Below are 16,012 nucleotides of genomic sequence, written 5' to 3'. Positions count from 1 at the left end.
TGGCTGGTGTTGCTCAGTGGTTAGAGCATCGGCCTGTGCACTGAAGGGTCACTGGTTCTACCCTGTCAAGGCACATACCTGGGTTGCAGGTTTGATCCCCAACCTGGCCCTGGTTGGGATGCATGCGGGAGGCAACCAATCGATGTGTCTCTCTCACATCAATGTTTCTCTCTCTCTCTCCCTCTCCCCCCTCTCCCTCTCCCTCTTTCCCCCCTCCCTCCTTTCCTTCCTCCCTTCCTCCCTCCCTCCTTTCCACTCCCTCTAAAAAATCATGGAGCCCAGCTGGTGTGGCTCAGTGGTTGAGCATCTACCCATAAACCAGGAAGTCGCAGTTCGATTCCCAGTCAGGGCACATGCCTGGGTTGCGGGCTCGATCTCTAGTAGGGGGCGTACAGGAGGCAGTCAGTTGATGTTTTTCTCTCATCAATGTTTCTTGCTCTCTCTCCCTTACTCTCTCTCTCAAAAAATCAATAAAAATATATATTTTTTAAAAATCAATGGAAAAAATATCCTCAAGTGAGGATTAGCAACAATAACAAAAGAGTTATTAAGAAAACAAAACCATTTAAAAACAGAAACTACTAGGCATTTAAACATTCCTAGCCATATCCTTAAATTCTTCAACTAAATGTCCTGAGACTAGCCCTATATTTCTTCTAGGTGGTCCTAGAAATTAAGATACGTTATCTGGATGTGAAACCTTTTTTAGGCATTTTTATAGTGAAAATTATTTTTGTGGCATAGACAATCAGAAGGATATATAGTACAAAGGAATTAGAATGCCATTTTAATACTTCTGAACAGAATATGCCAAGAGAGTGGATTTTCTTTTTAGATGCCATTTAGAAGTAAAGTCCATACAATTAAACTGATACTTTCTTGTTTTTTCTTAAGCCATCATGCCTTAAAAATTAGTAATTTGAATGGCTAATAATTAGTTGATGTTTTCAATAGTCTTACATGTCTAGAAATCTAAATATATATGTGTTCTATTTTTACATTTAAGCCTAGAGAATAAAGATAGTTTTAAGGGCTTTTTAAAGTATCATTTCATAAATTGTTTAGTTACATGTGCTATTCTTCTTTAAGCCCTAATGTGTATACTTTGTCAACTCATTCAACAGTCTTCTTCCAAAATGAAATATTTTGTTTTACTGAAATAGTAAAACTCATTATCAACTATTCTCATAAATATTAACTTTGCTAGCATAAGTGAATATAAAAATTGTATCTTTCCAAGTTAATCGATATGCTAAATTTTCCTTATATTTCAAACTGAAGTGTTCCTTTTTCTATTATAAATTTGGTAGCTATTAATTACAGATATTTGAAAACTGTAGAAATAGAAGAAGAAAAGAAATAACCCGTAATCTAGTCACTCAGTACAACTGCTATTAGCATTTTGCTCTATTTCCTTTTAGTCCCTTGCAGTGCACCTTTGGGAGATGTTTTTACATTAGTTTCAGTAAGTGAATATTTTTACTTTCATTTTAAAATGACTGAAAAACAAGATACCATTATAAAAATTTTATGAATAAGGGACTGCACATTACATTCAGAGCAAATGTTTGCATTTCTACCCAGAATGATGAAAAGAAAAATAGGATTTATTGCTCATTGTTTCAGCTTCAACTTGATACTTTTGTTCATAGCATTTATTCTTCCAGGGCCTTTTAAATGACTTACTCAGGTAATCTTTGACTTAATTATGTCAAACTTACTGGCATGCCTTAGCCACTTATTATTGTAGAAACTCCTTTTTCCCTCTGCTTTCCTTACTTTTGTCCCTTCTTTCTGTTTGCTTTTGTAAACAAATTTTTCCCCCAGCACCTACTCTTTAGGAATTGTACAAGATTGAGGCAATATAAAGATGATTGAATACTACTTGTCCTCAAAACTTACCAGTCAGTCTTACTATACATCCCTTTGTATCCCTTCTTCCCTCCATTCTTCTGTCCCTTCCTTAGCCGTGGTTTGGACTCTGAATGGAACCAGGACTGGTTTTGTTACTGATAATTTGAGACAAAAACATGGTTAGAGGTGGAAGGGTAAACTTTAGAGCTAGTTTTAGGGCTGCTTAGCCACCACTGCTCCTCTATGTTTGAAGTCATAATATTCCTCCAGGAGCCTGTTTGGTTTGGGGGGAAATTTTGTCCACAGTCATGTCTTGGCTTCTGAATCATCATTGTTACTGTAAACTTAGAACTGGGAGGCTCATACACAAAGCATTATAGGCCCTGACTTTTTAAAAGTGTGCATGGATAATTTCAACTTATTTTAAAACTAACAATATTGTTTTCTATTTATTTTTATGACATATTTGCAGTGCTTCAGATTAAATGTGTTTACCTAAAGTCCTAACCACCATTTGAAATATTTTTCTTTGAATCCATATTCCACATAGAAAATGAATGATAAAATAAATGTAAGAAACGCAATTAAAAAAAATAAGTTAGCCCTGGTGGTTATTGCTCAATGGTTAGAGCATCGGTCCATTCACCAAAAGGTCTTGGGTTTGATTCCCAGTCAAGGGCACATACCTGGGTTGCAGGTTTGATCCCCAGCCCTGGTTGAGGTGCATGTGGGAGGCAACCAATCGATGTGTCTCGCTCACATCCATGTTTCTCTCTCTCACTTTCTCTCCTTCCCCTTTTCCCTCTCTTTCACTCTCTCTAAAAATCAGTGGAAAAAAATATCCTTGAGTGAGGATTAACAAAAAAATAATAATAAATTAAAAAATAAGTTAGATTGCCTTTCTGTAAAGCCCAGATTATAAAATTTTTGTGTGCTAAGAGCTTTAATTATTTAACTAATCACAAATTAAAATGCTCTGAAAAATTATACTTCTGGGAAAGATTGTTTAGAGTAAAGCTAATTTCCAATAAAAATTGAATCACTGATTTTTTAAATTATAATTTTCTCAGTTTGATGTCCTGAGAAAAGTATCCAAAAGAGTGTTCTACATGTACCTTCAGTTTTTTTTAAGGCCCTTTGTTTGTTTCTTTTTTGCTACCCCCACTTTTTTTTTTTTTTTTTTGCCTTTCAAGTCTGATTAGAAAATAATGGTAGTTAATCTCATAGCTTTATATAACATTCACATATATATGTAATTTAAAAAATTTATTTTGACTGAAGTACAGTGTGAAAGGTTTTAAGTAACATTAGCTATATTCTTTTCTGTTATTCCCAGTTTATTGCATTCATTCTTCCTTCCTCCCACCACATATATGCCCTTTGTCTTCCTTGTCCAATTTTCTTTTATTTTTGCATCGTTAGTTAAATTTTATTACAAAGTTTTAAAATATACTTTATTGTGGAATGTATCTTCCCTTAGACTGTATTTTGTCAGTAAGACAATCGGTTGTTTTTAATGTTACTGCCTATTCTGTTTCCTTCTTTGTCTTAGATGACTTTTGTAAAAACAACACTTTTTGATGCTTTTTCCATGTTGTGCTTTCACTTCTCAGAACATTGGAAAACCAAAAAGGAACTGGAATAAAGAAAAGCCCTATGTTGTGTGGACAGTATCCTGTTAAAAGTGAAGGAAAGGAGCTGAAGATACTTATACAACCTGAGACCCAGCATAGAGCTCGGTACCTGACTGAGGGTAGTCGTGGCTCAGTTAAGGACAGAACACAGCAAGGCTTTCCTACAGTAAAGGTATTTTTTAAAATTTAGCAATATATGAAGAATTTTCTCCAGTTTTACTTATTCATTATTTTGTTTTTAACTAGCAAGAACTGCCTGAAATTGAAGGATAGGCTTGCTAACTATATATAATAGAAATTAAAGTAAAAGTCTGACTGAACCATAAGCTAAATATTATTACTTTGATATCACTTGAATTTTAGTTTAAATGAAGGAGATGAGAATGTGTTCTGATAAGAAAAGTATCTGGAAATCATGAATTATCTTCCCCTTATATTTGACATTAGTAGCAACCATATTAGATTCTTCCCAAACTTTATATTTAAGAAATTTTAAAGTGAATTCAAATAAATATTTAAGAAATTATTATAGACTTAGAAAATAAGGTTTTTAAAATGGCTAATGTAATTAGGACTATTCAACTCAGGAAAGGATTGGTTGATAGGTAACAAGTCTTTAGTTTACGAACTAGGGTATCAACTGAGTCTTCATCTGTTCAGAACTTATGCTAAAGAAAAAAAGGGACTTAAATTTTAGCACCTGGGATGCCTTGTTACAAAGAATATTTCTCTTTGAAGACAAACCAAAAAAAGTGGGTGGGAGATGTTTAACAAGTGTTCTAACTCCTTGCAAAGTACCAAACAGGTTGGAATTTTGGCTGGTCACATGGTAGGTTCTTGATAAATAGTTTGTGTAAATGTGTTAGTTAAACAGTATGTAGTTGGACTGCCTTTCATTTTATACTTGAATGAAATCATGGTAGAAACTTGGGATCAGGAAATTTATTGGTGACCATTTGTAAAGTTGGTCAATAGTCACATGTACAGTATGATTTCTACCCCTCTACTACTCACAACATCAACCCATCTGCAGTCCCCTAAACTCAAAACAAGTAACAGGCAAGTGAGACATTTAAGTTATGCTTTTTGTAAATATTTATCTAACATAGACATTCTGATAGTTTGGACAGTATTTTTTACCTAATTGCTTTGTCTTTAAATTTTGCTTTATCTAAGTACTTGTCTGATCAGAAGTATTGTTAGATAATTGCCTAACTATGGTAGGACGTGGACTGACCTTAAAAGTTGATTCATTCATTCAACAAATATTGCATCCCTCTATGTGTCAGACACTGTTTTAGGTTCTGTTGACTGACAGTTTGGAAAGGTTGCTTATTTGCCTCATTATGATATCATTTCACAGAGATACAGCTATACTGGGTTAGAAAAGCTGTATGAGTTTTTCCCCCCAAGCATTTTGATGTACATTGTACAAGTTATTTGGTGATTTTCTGCATTCTATATTAGCAGCTTCAATGTTTAACTATAAACCTTGTCAAGAATCAGCATTGGAAACATTTGTTCCCAAATCCTGTTTTAAATATTTATTCTTCAGCATACAAGTTACAATTTAATTTATGAAGGCTTGCTAGAGACCTCTAATGATCAATGTAGACCCTGGTTTGATCTAGCAATTTTTCAGACCATAATGTTTTGGTCCAGGATTTCATGATGTTGTATGTATGCATCTAGTGTATGAAAATGAATTCCATTTTTCTATTATTTATATAGCTATACTTCAGACACTTCTACTCAACAAATAGCTTTAAGAGAGTAAAAATTTAGTATATGTATTCTCATTTAATCATGATGATAATGGTGCCACCAACACGGTTTAGTGACTTTTCCATTAGCGGTGGTGGTAAATCCTGAGTAAATCACAGACTTTTTTGGCAGTCCATAAATTTAGAAATATCTAACGCATTGTGTATTCATTCTCATCTGCTTATATATGTTAATTATAACTGATACTTTTATCATTAAACCTATAATTGTAATTAAAATGTGATTATTGCAGCCCTGGCTGGGTTGTTCAATTGGTTGGAGCATTGTCCATACACCAAAAGGTTACAGGTTTGATTCCCAGTCAGGGCACATACCTAGGTTGTGGGTTCAATCCCCAGTTGGGGCGTGTACAGGAGGTAGCTGATTGATGTTTCCCTCTTTCTGTCCCTCTCGCTCTCTCTTCCTCTCGCTCTCCCTTCCTCTCTCTCTAAAATCAATAAAAACATATCCTTGGATGAGAATTTAAAAAAATGTAATTATTGCAGAATTTAAATTTACGATTTTCTGCAGAAACTTAGCCAACTTTCCTTTATGAAAATATTTTACCTCTCTTTTTTTCTTGAGGATTTAAATTATTTCTTTATTATAATCCAGTTACAAATATAAGACTTGGTACTAAATGTTTGATTTAACAATTAGATTATTTGAAAGGCTAATTAGTGTTTATGCTCCATGTTATCTCACTCCAGCTGGAAGGCCATAATGAGCCAGTAGTGTTGCAAGTGTTTGTGGGTAATGATTCTGGTCGAGTGAAACCACATGGATTTTATCAGGCCTGCAGGGTAACTGGACGAAATACAACTCCCTGCAAAGAAGTGGACATTGAAGGCACTACTGTTATAGAAGTTGGCCTTGATCCGAACAACAACATGACACTAGCGTAAGTACTTAGTAAAATTTTTTTTATTATATACATAATTGTATATAATGACAGGAAAATTTTTTTGTTTCTAATGTATAAAAGAAGATTTTGAGTATTTATTAAAATGTTTTAAATGTGACAAATTTAAAAATAGATTAATGAAGAATGGTAATGGGTTAAAATTAACTCTTACTCTTTGCTAGAGAATTCCTGTAGTGAAAAGCAGGGAAATAAAAGCCAGGTGGAATGCTGGCTTTTTGGAAAATAATATAGACTTATTTGTTGGAATTAATAATATTAACATTAGAAATAAAAATTATAATTTGGTTTGCTTTCCTAAGCTCTGTTTTCTTAGTGCTTGTTTTAGAAACTGTTTAACAGAGACCATCATGGCCCCTTCACCTATATTTTTATTTATTTATTTCTAAAGAATAGCTTATTGATTTTTAGAGAGAATGGAAAGGAGAGGGAGAGAGAAACACCCATGTGAGAGTGCAACATCAGTTGGCTGCCTCCTGCAGGCCCCCTCTAGGGGTTGAGTCCAAAACCGCCATGTACCCTTGACTGTGAATCAAATCGGCAACATTCTGGTGCACACGACTATGCCCAACCAACTGCGCCACACTGGCCAGGGCAACCTTGACCCATCTTGGTGTGAAAAAGCATACATCTAGTCTAAATTCACCTTCTGGTTCTTATTTTCCTATATTACAAAAAAATTATGTCCTTCTGGGACTATATATTTTTCATTTTAAGCATTTTCATTGCCTGAAAAATATTAGAAGTGTTAATGTACTGATGTAGAGTAGACCTATGTTGTAATTATTTGTGTTGGATAGCTAAAGACTTTCTCTAGTTGGTTTTCAGTTTCTTTTTGAAAGCCATTTTTGCATAGGTTAGTAAGAAGTTAATTGGAAAAGAAAATTTGGAAAAATATCCAGTAAAATTTTATTTTTAATTTTTTGAAAATTATAAAAATAAAAGTATATAGTGGAAGAAAAGAAGGGAATAATTGATTATGAAAATAGTACCTAATCATTGTAAGTTGAAAATACAGAATAATTAAAAAATAATAAATGGCCTGGCTGGTGTGGCTCAGTGGTTGAGCATCAACCCATACACCAGGAGGTCACAAGTTTGATTCCCAGTAAGGCAAGTGCCCAGGTTGTGGGCTCAGTCCCCTAGTGAGGGCCCATGTAGGAAGCAGCCGATTGATGTTGATGTTTCTCTTTCATCGATGTTTCTCTCTCCCTCTCCCTTCCTCTCCCTTTAAAAATCAATAAAAACATATTTTAAAAAATAATAATAATAAATAAGTAACAATCAGAAAAGGCTAAAACCATACTCCTCAAAAGCCAACTTCCCAGAAGTAACCACTCTTTTGATACTCACCTTTCCATCCTTTTTTCTGATAAAATTGAAATAATATTGTACCTACTATTTTGTAACCTACTTTTTACTTATGAGTATTTTCCCATAACATTAAATATTATCCTATATCATACATTTTTTTTTATGTTTCTCAGATGCCACTTTAGTCAAGTGATGGGGAGGGGGTGGTTAAAGATGGTGATTATTTTCAAGCAAATTCACCTGCCCCAAGGTGAACAGCCTGGGCTGCCAAGAACAGAAAAATGTTCTCCTTCCCCAGGGACTCCTCCCCCCTTTCCTGAACTGGTAGGACAGAATTTCAGGAAGAGTGAGCACAAAAGGCTGGGCAAATGAAGGGAGGAGCCAGGTAGATTTCAGAATTCTTCCCATGCAAACGGGAACTAGACCTGTGGTATCTCTCTTAAGGCAACTCCCCAATTCCATGCACTTTGGCTTGAGGTCAAACTGCCTCCCTGCAGAGGCTGACAGCCAACATGTATTTCATAACACTACTTCCAGCAGTGCACCCAGAACCCTAAGCAGTTGTGGCCACCATACAACAAATACAACCTGCAGGCCAGAACCTTCTAGGCCTTCCTCTTCACTGGTCCCTCAGCTGCTAGTGTGTCTGCCTGCCTGACTGTAGAAGAGCACCCAGTATGTGTGTGGCTGGGTAGTGCTGGAGGGGCCAGAAAAAGCAACAGTGCAAATCAAATGTAGGCTCTGGAGCTGGATCAACATGGTAACAGGACCAGTCACAGCCTACGGAAGGTCCCATGTGGCCCTCTGTCTTCTATTAATTCTTCTCTAGGCTGTTTCTGGTCAGGATAGCTTTAGGGACAAGTCCAGCTTGTCCCTAAGGCTCACCACCTGGGTGTGGTCCTTGCCTAGCAGCTCATCCAACTTTTGGTCCTCCCAACGCTCTTCTCCTCCTCCACAGGCTGGGGATCCTTTTCCCTGATGAACCATTCCAGGTGGTAGCCCACAGCCCCGACCACGAAGGCCACAGCAAATGTGACATAGGGAGCATAAGTACACACCACGGTCCAAAACACAAGCCACATGACATCTTGCAGCGGCGTGCACTGCCCAGTCCAGCCCCCGCCCTCTGCTGGCTTCCCTATATCATACATCTTTATGACTATGTTGTATTCCATTCTTTTGGGGACAGTTACTAATATTTTTAAAACTAAAACCCATTTCCTCTATTTTAATATCTGAATTAACTGCCAAAAACAAGAGGCTAAACTTATTTACTTAAAAACAAAACAGCAAAAGTATCTTTTGTAAATCATTACTTATGTTCAGATTTTGAAATAGTGATTTTATTTTTTTGTTCTTTTTTCCATTATAAATGAAAAGCTAAGAAGATTAGGAATTAGGAATATTCAGAATTTACCCTTCTCTACCTTTTGAAATTGGAACCTTATAATTACATTACATATTCAAAAATTAATAAGGAAACAACTTTAAAAAAAAGAGACTGCTTTTATTTAAAACATTGTATTCTGTGTACAACAGAAAATATCAGTTAATGTATTTTTTTCTTTGTTTAGGGTGGACTGCGTAGGGATATTGAAATTGAGAAATGCTGATGTTGAAGCCAGAATAGGAATTGCTGGTTCCAAGAAAAAAAGCACTCGTGCCAGATTGGTTTTTCGAGTTAATATCACAAGGAAAGATGGCTCTACTTTGACACTGCAGACACCCTCTTCTCCGATTTTATGTAGTAAGTAAGAAAATAGGAGATATTAAATATATGGAGGTTGGTTTTTTGTGGGTTTTTTTTTTCTATTAACCTTTCAGACATCTCTAAATTTCAGATGTTTCACATACTCCAGCTTTTGGTCATGCAAAATTTGAAACATTAAAAGCTATAGTCAGATTTTCTATACTAAAGGTAGATAATTTTGAATAAAATTCAAAGGATGTATAGCATTTTGTAGTTTTCTAGTGTCTTCCTATATTGATTTAAAAAAAAAATTTGAATAGTTTACCAGAAGTAAATTGGAAAGCCAAAGAATTTTCCCAGCATCTTCATTGTGTGATAAATTGCTGTGATCCTAACTGTGTTTTGTGTTGTGAACATAAGAAACAGTAGGTAAAATATATGCATCTCCTGTGTTCATTGCAGCATTATTTTTGTTTTATTATTTTTTAAAATATATCTTTATTGGTTTCAGAGAGAAGAAGGGAGGGGGGCAGAGATAGAAACATCAATGATGAGAGAGTCGTTGATCGGCTGCCTCCTGCACACTGCCCGCTGGGGATCAATCCCACAACTCGGGCATGTGCCCTGACTGGGAATCGAACCTCGATCTCCTGGGTCCTAGGTTGATGCTCAGCTGCTAAGCCATGCCCTGCCTGGCTCATTGCAGCATTATTTACAATAGCGAAGATATGGAAGCATCCTGGGTGTCCTTCAACAGATGAACAGATAAAAAAGATATACACACAATGGAATATTAGTCAAAACAAAAAAAGAAATCTTACCATTTGTAACAACATGAATGGGCCTACAGAGTATTGTGCTAAGTGAAATAAGTCAGAGATAAACAAATACTATATGATTTTACTTATATGTGGAATATAAAACAAACAAAAACAAATGAACAAACAAAACAGACTCATAGATGAGAACAAAATGATTGTTGCCAGAGGGGGACGAGGTGGGGCTATGGGTGAAAAGGTGAAGGAATAAGAGGTGAACAAATAAGTCACAGGTACAGCACAAGGAATAGAGTCAATAATATAAAAACTTTGTCCCATGACTTATTGTGATGATCAGATCATAACGTATATAAATGTCAAATCACTATGTTATGCACTTTAAAATAATATAATAATTTATGTTAAATATACTTAGAGGAAAGAAACAGTAAGGTAAGCAGAACTTTGTAAATATACAGCGGTTGGATTTCTGATTACAAATTTGAATATTATAGTATTGTGTTTAGAAATGGGAAACGAAATTCTTATTTTGCTAACCTTGGCACAGAAAGTAAATGATATGTATGTGTGTTTAAATTCAATCATGTTGTTGAATGCACCTCATTATATATTCTGGTTTCCCTCTAATGAGTATTATTACAAATAATAAATAGGAAATTTTTTCCTTTATACGACACTCAAGAAGATTTTCATCAAGAGTAATTTTCTTTGGCATTTTTTCTTTGGAATTTATACCTGAATTAAAAAGAACAGAAGAGACCCATTCCATTCAGTTGAATTTCTTGTTGGGATATCACTGGTATTTTGACCTTGCTACCCCTTAGGACAGTTACAGGGCCTTTGTTATTTTATTGTAGCTTAGTTTTGTCAAATTATTTATCCTTTGTAAAACTTGTTTTTCCTTTCCCTTTAATTCATTTCAGAAATTATTGTAACCATACTTTAGCTTGGCAAACACCCTAATTTTAGAAAGTTCAAAAGTATCTTTCTGATCTTAAGAGAGCTCAAATGAATTTCTCTATTTTTTCATTATTTTGAAAAATTTATTTTGATACTAGTATTTCTTTGGGGTATTTCTGTGTAATGTTCAGTTTTAAATAGGCTGCTTTTAAAGATTGTAGGTTCTGTCCAACAGGCATGGCTCAGCAATTAAGCATCAACCTAGGATTCAGGAGATTGTGATTCAATTCCCAGTCAGGGCATATGCTTGGATTGTGGGTTCCATCCCCAGTCGGCGGCATGCAGGAGGCAGCCAGTCAATGATGACTCTCTCATAATTATTTATGTTTCAACTTTTTCTCTCCTTCTCCCTTCCTCTCTCTGAAATCAATAAAGATATATTTTAAAAATAATAATAAAGATTGTAGGTTCCATGTTCATTCTATCACATTCAATAGGGACAGAATCAATAATCTGTAGATGGTTCATTGAGTTCTAAAGCTTTTTTAATAGGGGTACTTCAGTTTTGAATTTATTGTAATTCACAAGATGTGCCATTGAATGTTATTAGGATGGAGTTCCAATTTTAGTGGGGCATATTCAGTTTTTCTTTTACGTAACCTAATGCTTTGAGTATGACCATAGCTACTCTCTGAAGGCCAGAGCCAGGAGATGCTAGATAATTCAGACCATACTGCTTTAGCAGGGACTGAGAGATGGTTGCCAACTTTATTTGTTTGTTCCTTCTTGCATTAGTTTGTTCATTTATTTCTTCATTTTCTATGCAGTAAGGTGTTGTTAAAGTGTATAAGTATATCCAGCTAAAGGTGGTAGAAAGTACTAAAGAAATAGAAAACATGTTTTCTGAAATTTTTCATCTGTAATTATTATTATCACTTGTTAATTATCACCGTTAATGAGAATATATGTCCACATTGTCAAAAAAGTATATCTTGGGAGGTTGTGTCCGACGTGGATATGAAAGCCCTAAGAAGCAGCAGCATACAGTGGAAGGCATATATAGCTAATAATAAAAGTTATCATGTTTTGAACTCTAACTATATGCCAGGGATTTTCTTACTAACTTTATAGGCATTATATCACTTAACCCTTACCATCACATTATATATGGATTCCATTCTACAGTTGATAAAATTGAGACTTTTAGAGAGATTATTTCCTCAGGCCACATAGCTAGTACATAGCGAGACCAGGATTCTAACCCTCTGCTTTTAGTCACTGTGCTATATTGCCATCACGATCAGTTAAATTGCAGTGCTGAAAAACCAAATTTGAACAATTCATTTCCTTGTAGCCATAGCCTCTGCATGGTTAGGACTATAGTTAAAGTTTGAAATTCTGTTAGAGAACTGTTTCCTCTATCTAGGAGATTTATGTTGTATCATTTAGGGGTTTTTTTTATGACTTTAGAAAGTAGATCAAAATTTGTATTAGGGGATTTTACTTGAATACCTATAGTATCCCTTCCATTTCCTTTTGTAAATGTCATTTATTATGGAGGTATAGGATATATATTTTTATCCCTTTAGTTGACTATTTGGCACTTGCAGTCTGCCTAGAGAAACTGGATTAGATAAACATAGGCAGAACTTTCTTTTAAATAAAGGGGTACCTTATGCAGTATACTTCCTGTAACTCTTTTAGAAGAGGAAGTGTTAGAATAATAATTTGTGAATAAGTTTACATGATAAAGAGCTTTCATGTTTCTTATTAATGTTACTATTTTCATACATACAGACTGATTTTTTCTTCATTGTATAACATAGCTTAAAATAATTCTAATGGTAATTTCTATGAACATCAATTAGATCTAATCATTGAGGCAAGAGTCTAATAATCCTCTTGATCTGCACACTCCTCCTAATGGTTTGATTTGATTTTTTTAAAGATCTATCATCCTGTTTAATGAATGTCGTCATTCTGTGTTCAAAATGTAATTTTATTTGATCGTTAGAGGTTTTCATTAAGTATACTACCCAAAGGTGTGTAGGTTGGTCAGACAATCTTGCTTTATTGTTTAAAGCAATGGAAAAATATCCTCGGGTAAGGATTAAAAAAAAAGTTCCACTTGTAAAGGAGGTAGAGAAATTGAGATGAAAATACCAACTTTATTACCGACAGAACTGACAGTAAAACGACTGGCTTCTTCATAAATCTATCCGCCCAGTCAGAGCAGCCCTCCACAGTGGCAGGCTTCTTACCAACTGGCAGTGGCAGCAAACAGCCTAAAATGTATGCTTTGCACAGGGAGGCAGATGCAGAAGAGGGGGGACATGGCGGCGGATGATGCCCAATCCCAGCATCTAACCCCCGCATAGTTACAGTCTCATCCTCTCTGCTGGGCATTGCTCCAGTGAGTTTCCCACTGATAATTATACTACATTATTCTATTTGATCCTGACAGTAACTTTGTGATGTTAATAGAATAGACATGATTAGTTTCATTTTTTTATAAAACAAGAAAGGAAAGAAATCTTGTTTGTTCAAGGTAGGACATGGCAGATGAATGAGACAGCTGATTTTATTTGCCCATTGTTTAGAGATAGTATCTACTACAGAATGTAGGAAGGATTTTATTTTGATCAACTGTTACGTAATAGTGGATATACTTCTTAGATTATATAGCTTATAATTCATAATTTATTAGCAGGGTATTGGCATATAGGTACTTAATTGATTATTTTAAATTTATATGCAATCAGATTCATGCTTTCTGTCCCATAGACTTTTTTTTCTTTTATAATAGTTTACTGAGTTATAATTCACATGCCATATAATTTAGCCTTTCAAAGTATAAAATTCAGTGGTTTTTATTATATTCACAAAGTTGTGCAACCATCACCATTATCTAATTTTATAACATTTTTATCATCACCTCAAAAAGAAACCCTGTACCTGTTAGCACTCACTCTCCATTCTCCTCTCACCATAGCCCTTGGAAACCACTGTTCTACTTTCTGTCTCTATGGATTTGCCTATTCTGGACATTTCATATAAATGAAATCATACAATATGTGGCCTTTTGTCTGGCTTCTTTCACTTGGCATAATATTTTCAAGGTCCATCAGTATCGTATCATATCAGTACTTCATTCTTTTTTTACAGATGAATGATATTCCATTATTTGGATATACCACATTTTGTTTATTCATTAAGTCATTGATGGACATTTGTTTTTTCCCCCATCTTTTGGCTATTGTCGTGCTGCTCTTAGCATATGTGTACAAGTTTTTGTGTGGACCTGTGTTTTCAGTTCTCTTGGGTATATACCTTGGAGTAGAATTGCTGGACCATATGGTAGACAGTTTCTTGTTTAACATTTCTCTGAAATCCATTTTATGACTCATAGAAAACAGGTTTTTTTAGTCACCATTTTTCTATACTTTTACTCCCTGTCTTAACATCATTTTTCTGAAAATATTGAAATGAAGTAAGTTATTTTGATCAGTTCCAGTTTGATCATTTTGTCTCTGTTCCTCAGACATTTTATTTGACCTGTTTTTAAAAACAATGTGATATAGCCCGGCCAGGCATGGCTCAGCGGCTGAGTATCGACCTAGGATCCAGGAGACCAAGGTTCGATTTCCGGTCAGGGCACATGCCTAGGATGTGGGCTCGATCCCCTGTCGGGGGCGTGCAGGAGGCAGCCGATCAATCACTCTCTCATCATTGGTGTTTCTATCTCTCTCTCCCTCTCCCTTTCCCTCTCTGAAATCAATAAAGATATATATTTAAAACAAACAAAAAAACCCCAATGTGATATATAACTAAAATTTTTCATATTCGTGGCATCAGTCAGCAAATTTTGGCAGGCAGTAAAATTGTTCTGGTGAGGTGTTCTTTTTTTTAATTAGTTGTGCTTATTGAGGCTACAGTTTAATTCCTAGAAACAGTACAGTGTTCTAACAAAATAGTGTCTCATTGTCATTCATTCAATCATTTATTCAGTATGAATGCAGTGCTGATCAATCTTGGCTATCTGTTAAAGTCCCCCTTACTGCATTAAAATAAAAAATAAAAAAGACATGCCACTTAATCTCCAAAAGTAGGTCTTAGGATAGTTTTGGGAAAGCTTCATAGTTAAAGGATAGTTTCAATGTGCCCAACTCGGGAAGTAAAGACATGATAGCTTAAGGAGCTTAAAAATCTAGCAGGCTAGGGTGAAAATAGACAAGCAAACTCATTATATTCTAAAATGATATAAAGGCATGAATGAGGAAACGTAGAAAAGAAGAACATCTAACCCAGACTGCTTGGCGACGGTAAAATGTGTCCTATGTCTTCAAGGACAAATAGAGCAGAATGGGATTTAGATGGTCATTCTGGATAGAAGGAACAGGGTATAAATATACTCAATGAAAGAGTATGCTTCCTTTGTGGAAATTAAAGAGTTTGATGTGATTGGAGAAGTGGTAAGATTTGAGGCCGGTAGAGCTAGGCAGGATCTCTTCCATAAAGAGACTTGTGTGTTGAGCTAAAGAATTTGAATTTTATCCTGACTACTTTAGGGAGCCTGAGGCTTGAACTTAGACTTTGGAGTGGAGTGTATGAGGGGAGAGGAAAAGTAAACATATAAATAATACATAGTGAAACAAAGGACCCCCAAAATCTTTTTAAAATTAAAAATAAGAGTATCTGTTCCATTAAAGGTTTCTGATTTGTGTTTATTTCCATAAATATAACAATTTTGGCGAGTTTGAGCAGTTGGAGTAGAATGAGAGGTGAAAAGGAAATAGGTTAATAAGAAGGGTTACAGTTGGAATGGGAGGTAGAAGGAAACAGGAAGATGAGAGGGAGGTAGAAAAGGAAAAGGGGCTAAAAGGTGATGGAGGTGGAAGGGAGGAGAGGAAACAGATTCTTGATATTCCATCTAGAGACACTCAATGGAAAAAAGGCCTAATGCCAGAATTCATGTTGTGCCTTGTGACCTTCTGCTTCTGTCTGTTGGTTTAACAGTGGCCATTGGATTCATCGTCTGTCTTTTGTTTGTATGCCTTTAAAGGGATGGAAGAACCATCCCCTTTACATTCTTAACATCTTTAGATTTGTCCAGACAATAAACGTATATATGGTTTTTTTATTTGATATATTGTTT

At 35.3% G+C, this 16,012-nt stretch overlaps 1 protein-coding gene and 1 pseudogene across 12 annotated transcripts in view; one reads left to right on the top strand and one right to left on the bottom strand.

Moving 5' to 3' along the window:
* The window catches only part of NFAT5 (nuclear factor of activated T cells 5), a 92,315-nt gene that overhangs the window by 53,064 nt on the left and 23,239 nt on the right, over positions 1-16,012 (top strand). For all 12 annotated transcript variants that reach the window (XM_087827497.1, XM_087827498.1, XM_087827496.1 and 9 more), the window contains 3 exons: positions 3,468-3,660; positions 5,963-6,153; positions 9,063-9,235. In XM_087827497.1, the coding sequence (XP_087683623.1) occupies positions 3,468-3,660; positions 5,963-6,153; positions 9,063-9,235 (557 nt within the window). The remainder of the gene's footprint in view (positions 1-3,467; positions 3,661-5,962; positions 6,154-9,062; positions 9,236-16,012) is intronic.
* LOC107527911 (small integral membrane protein 12-like) lies at positions 8,303-8,570 on the bottom strand (annotated as a pseudogene).

Source organism: Miniopterus natalensis, chromosome 18 (genome assembly GCF_054644295.1).
Source record: "Miniopterus natalensis isolate mMinNat1 chromosome 18, mMinNat1.hap1, whole genome shotgun sequence".
NCBI lineage: Eukaryota > Metazoa > Chordata > Mammalia > Chiroptera > Miniopteridae > Miniopterus > Miniopterus natalensis.
Note: the sequence above shows the minus strand (reverse complement) of the source record. Positions and strands in the feature narration are given on the sequence as shown.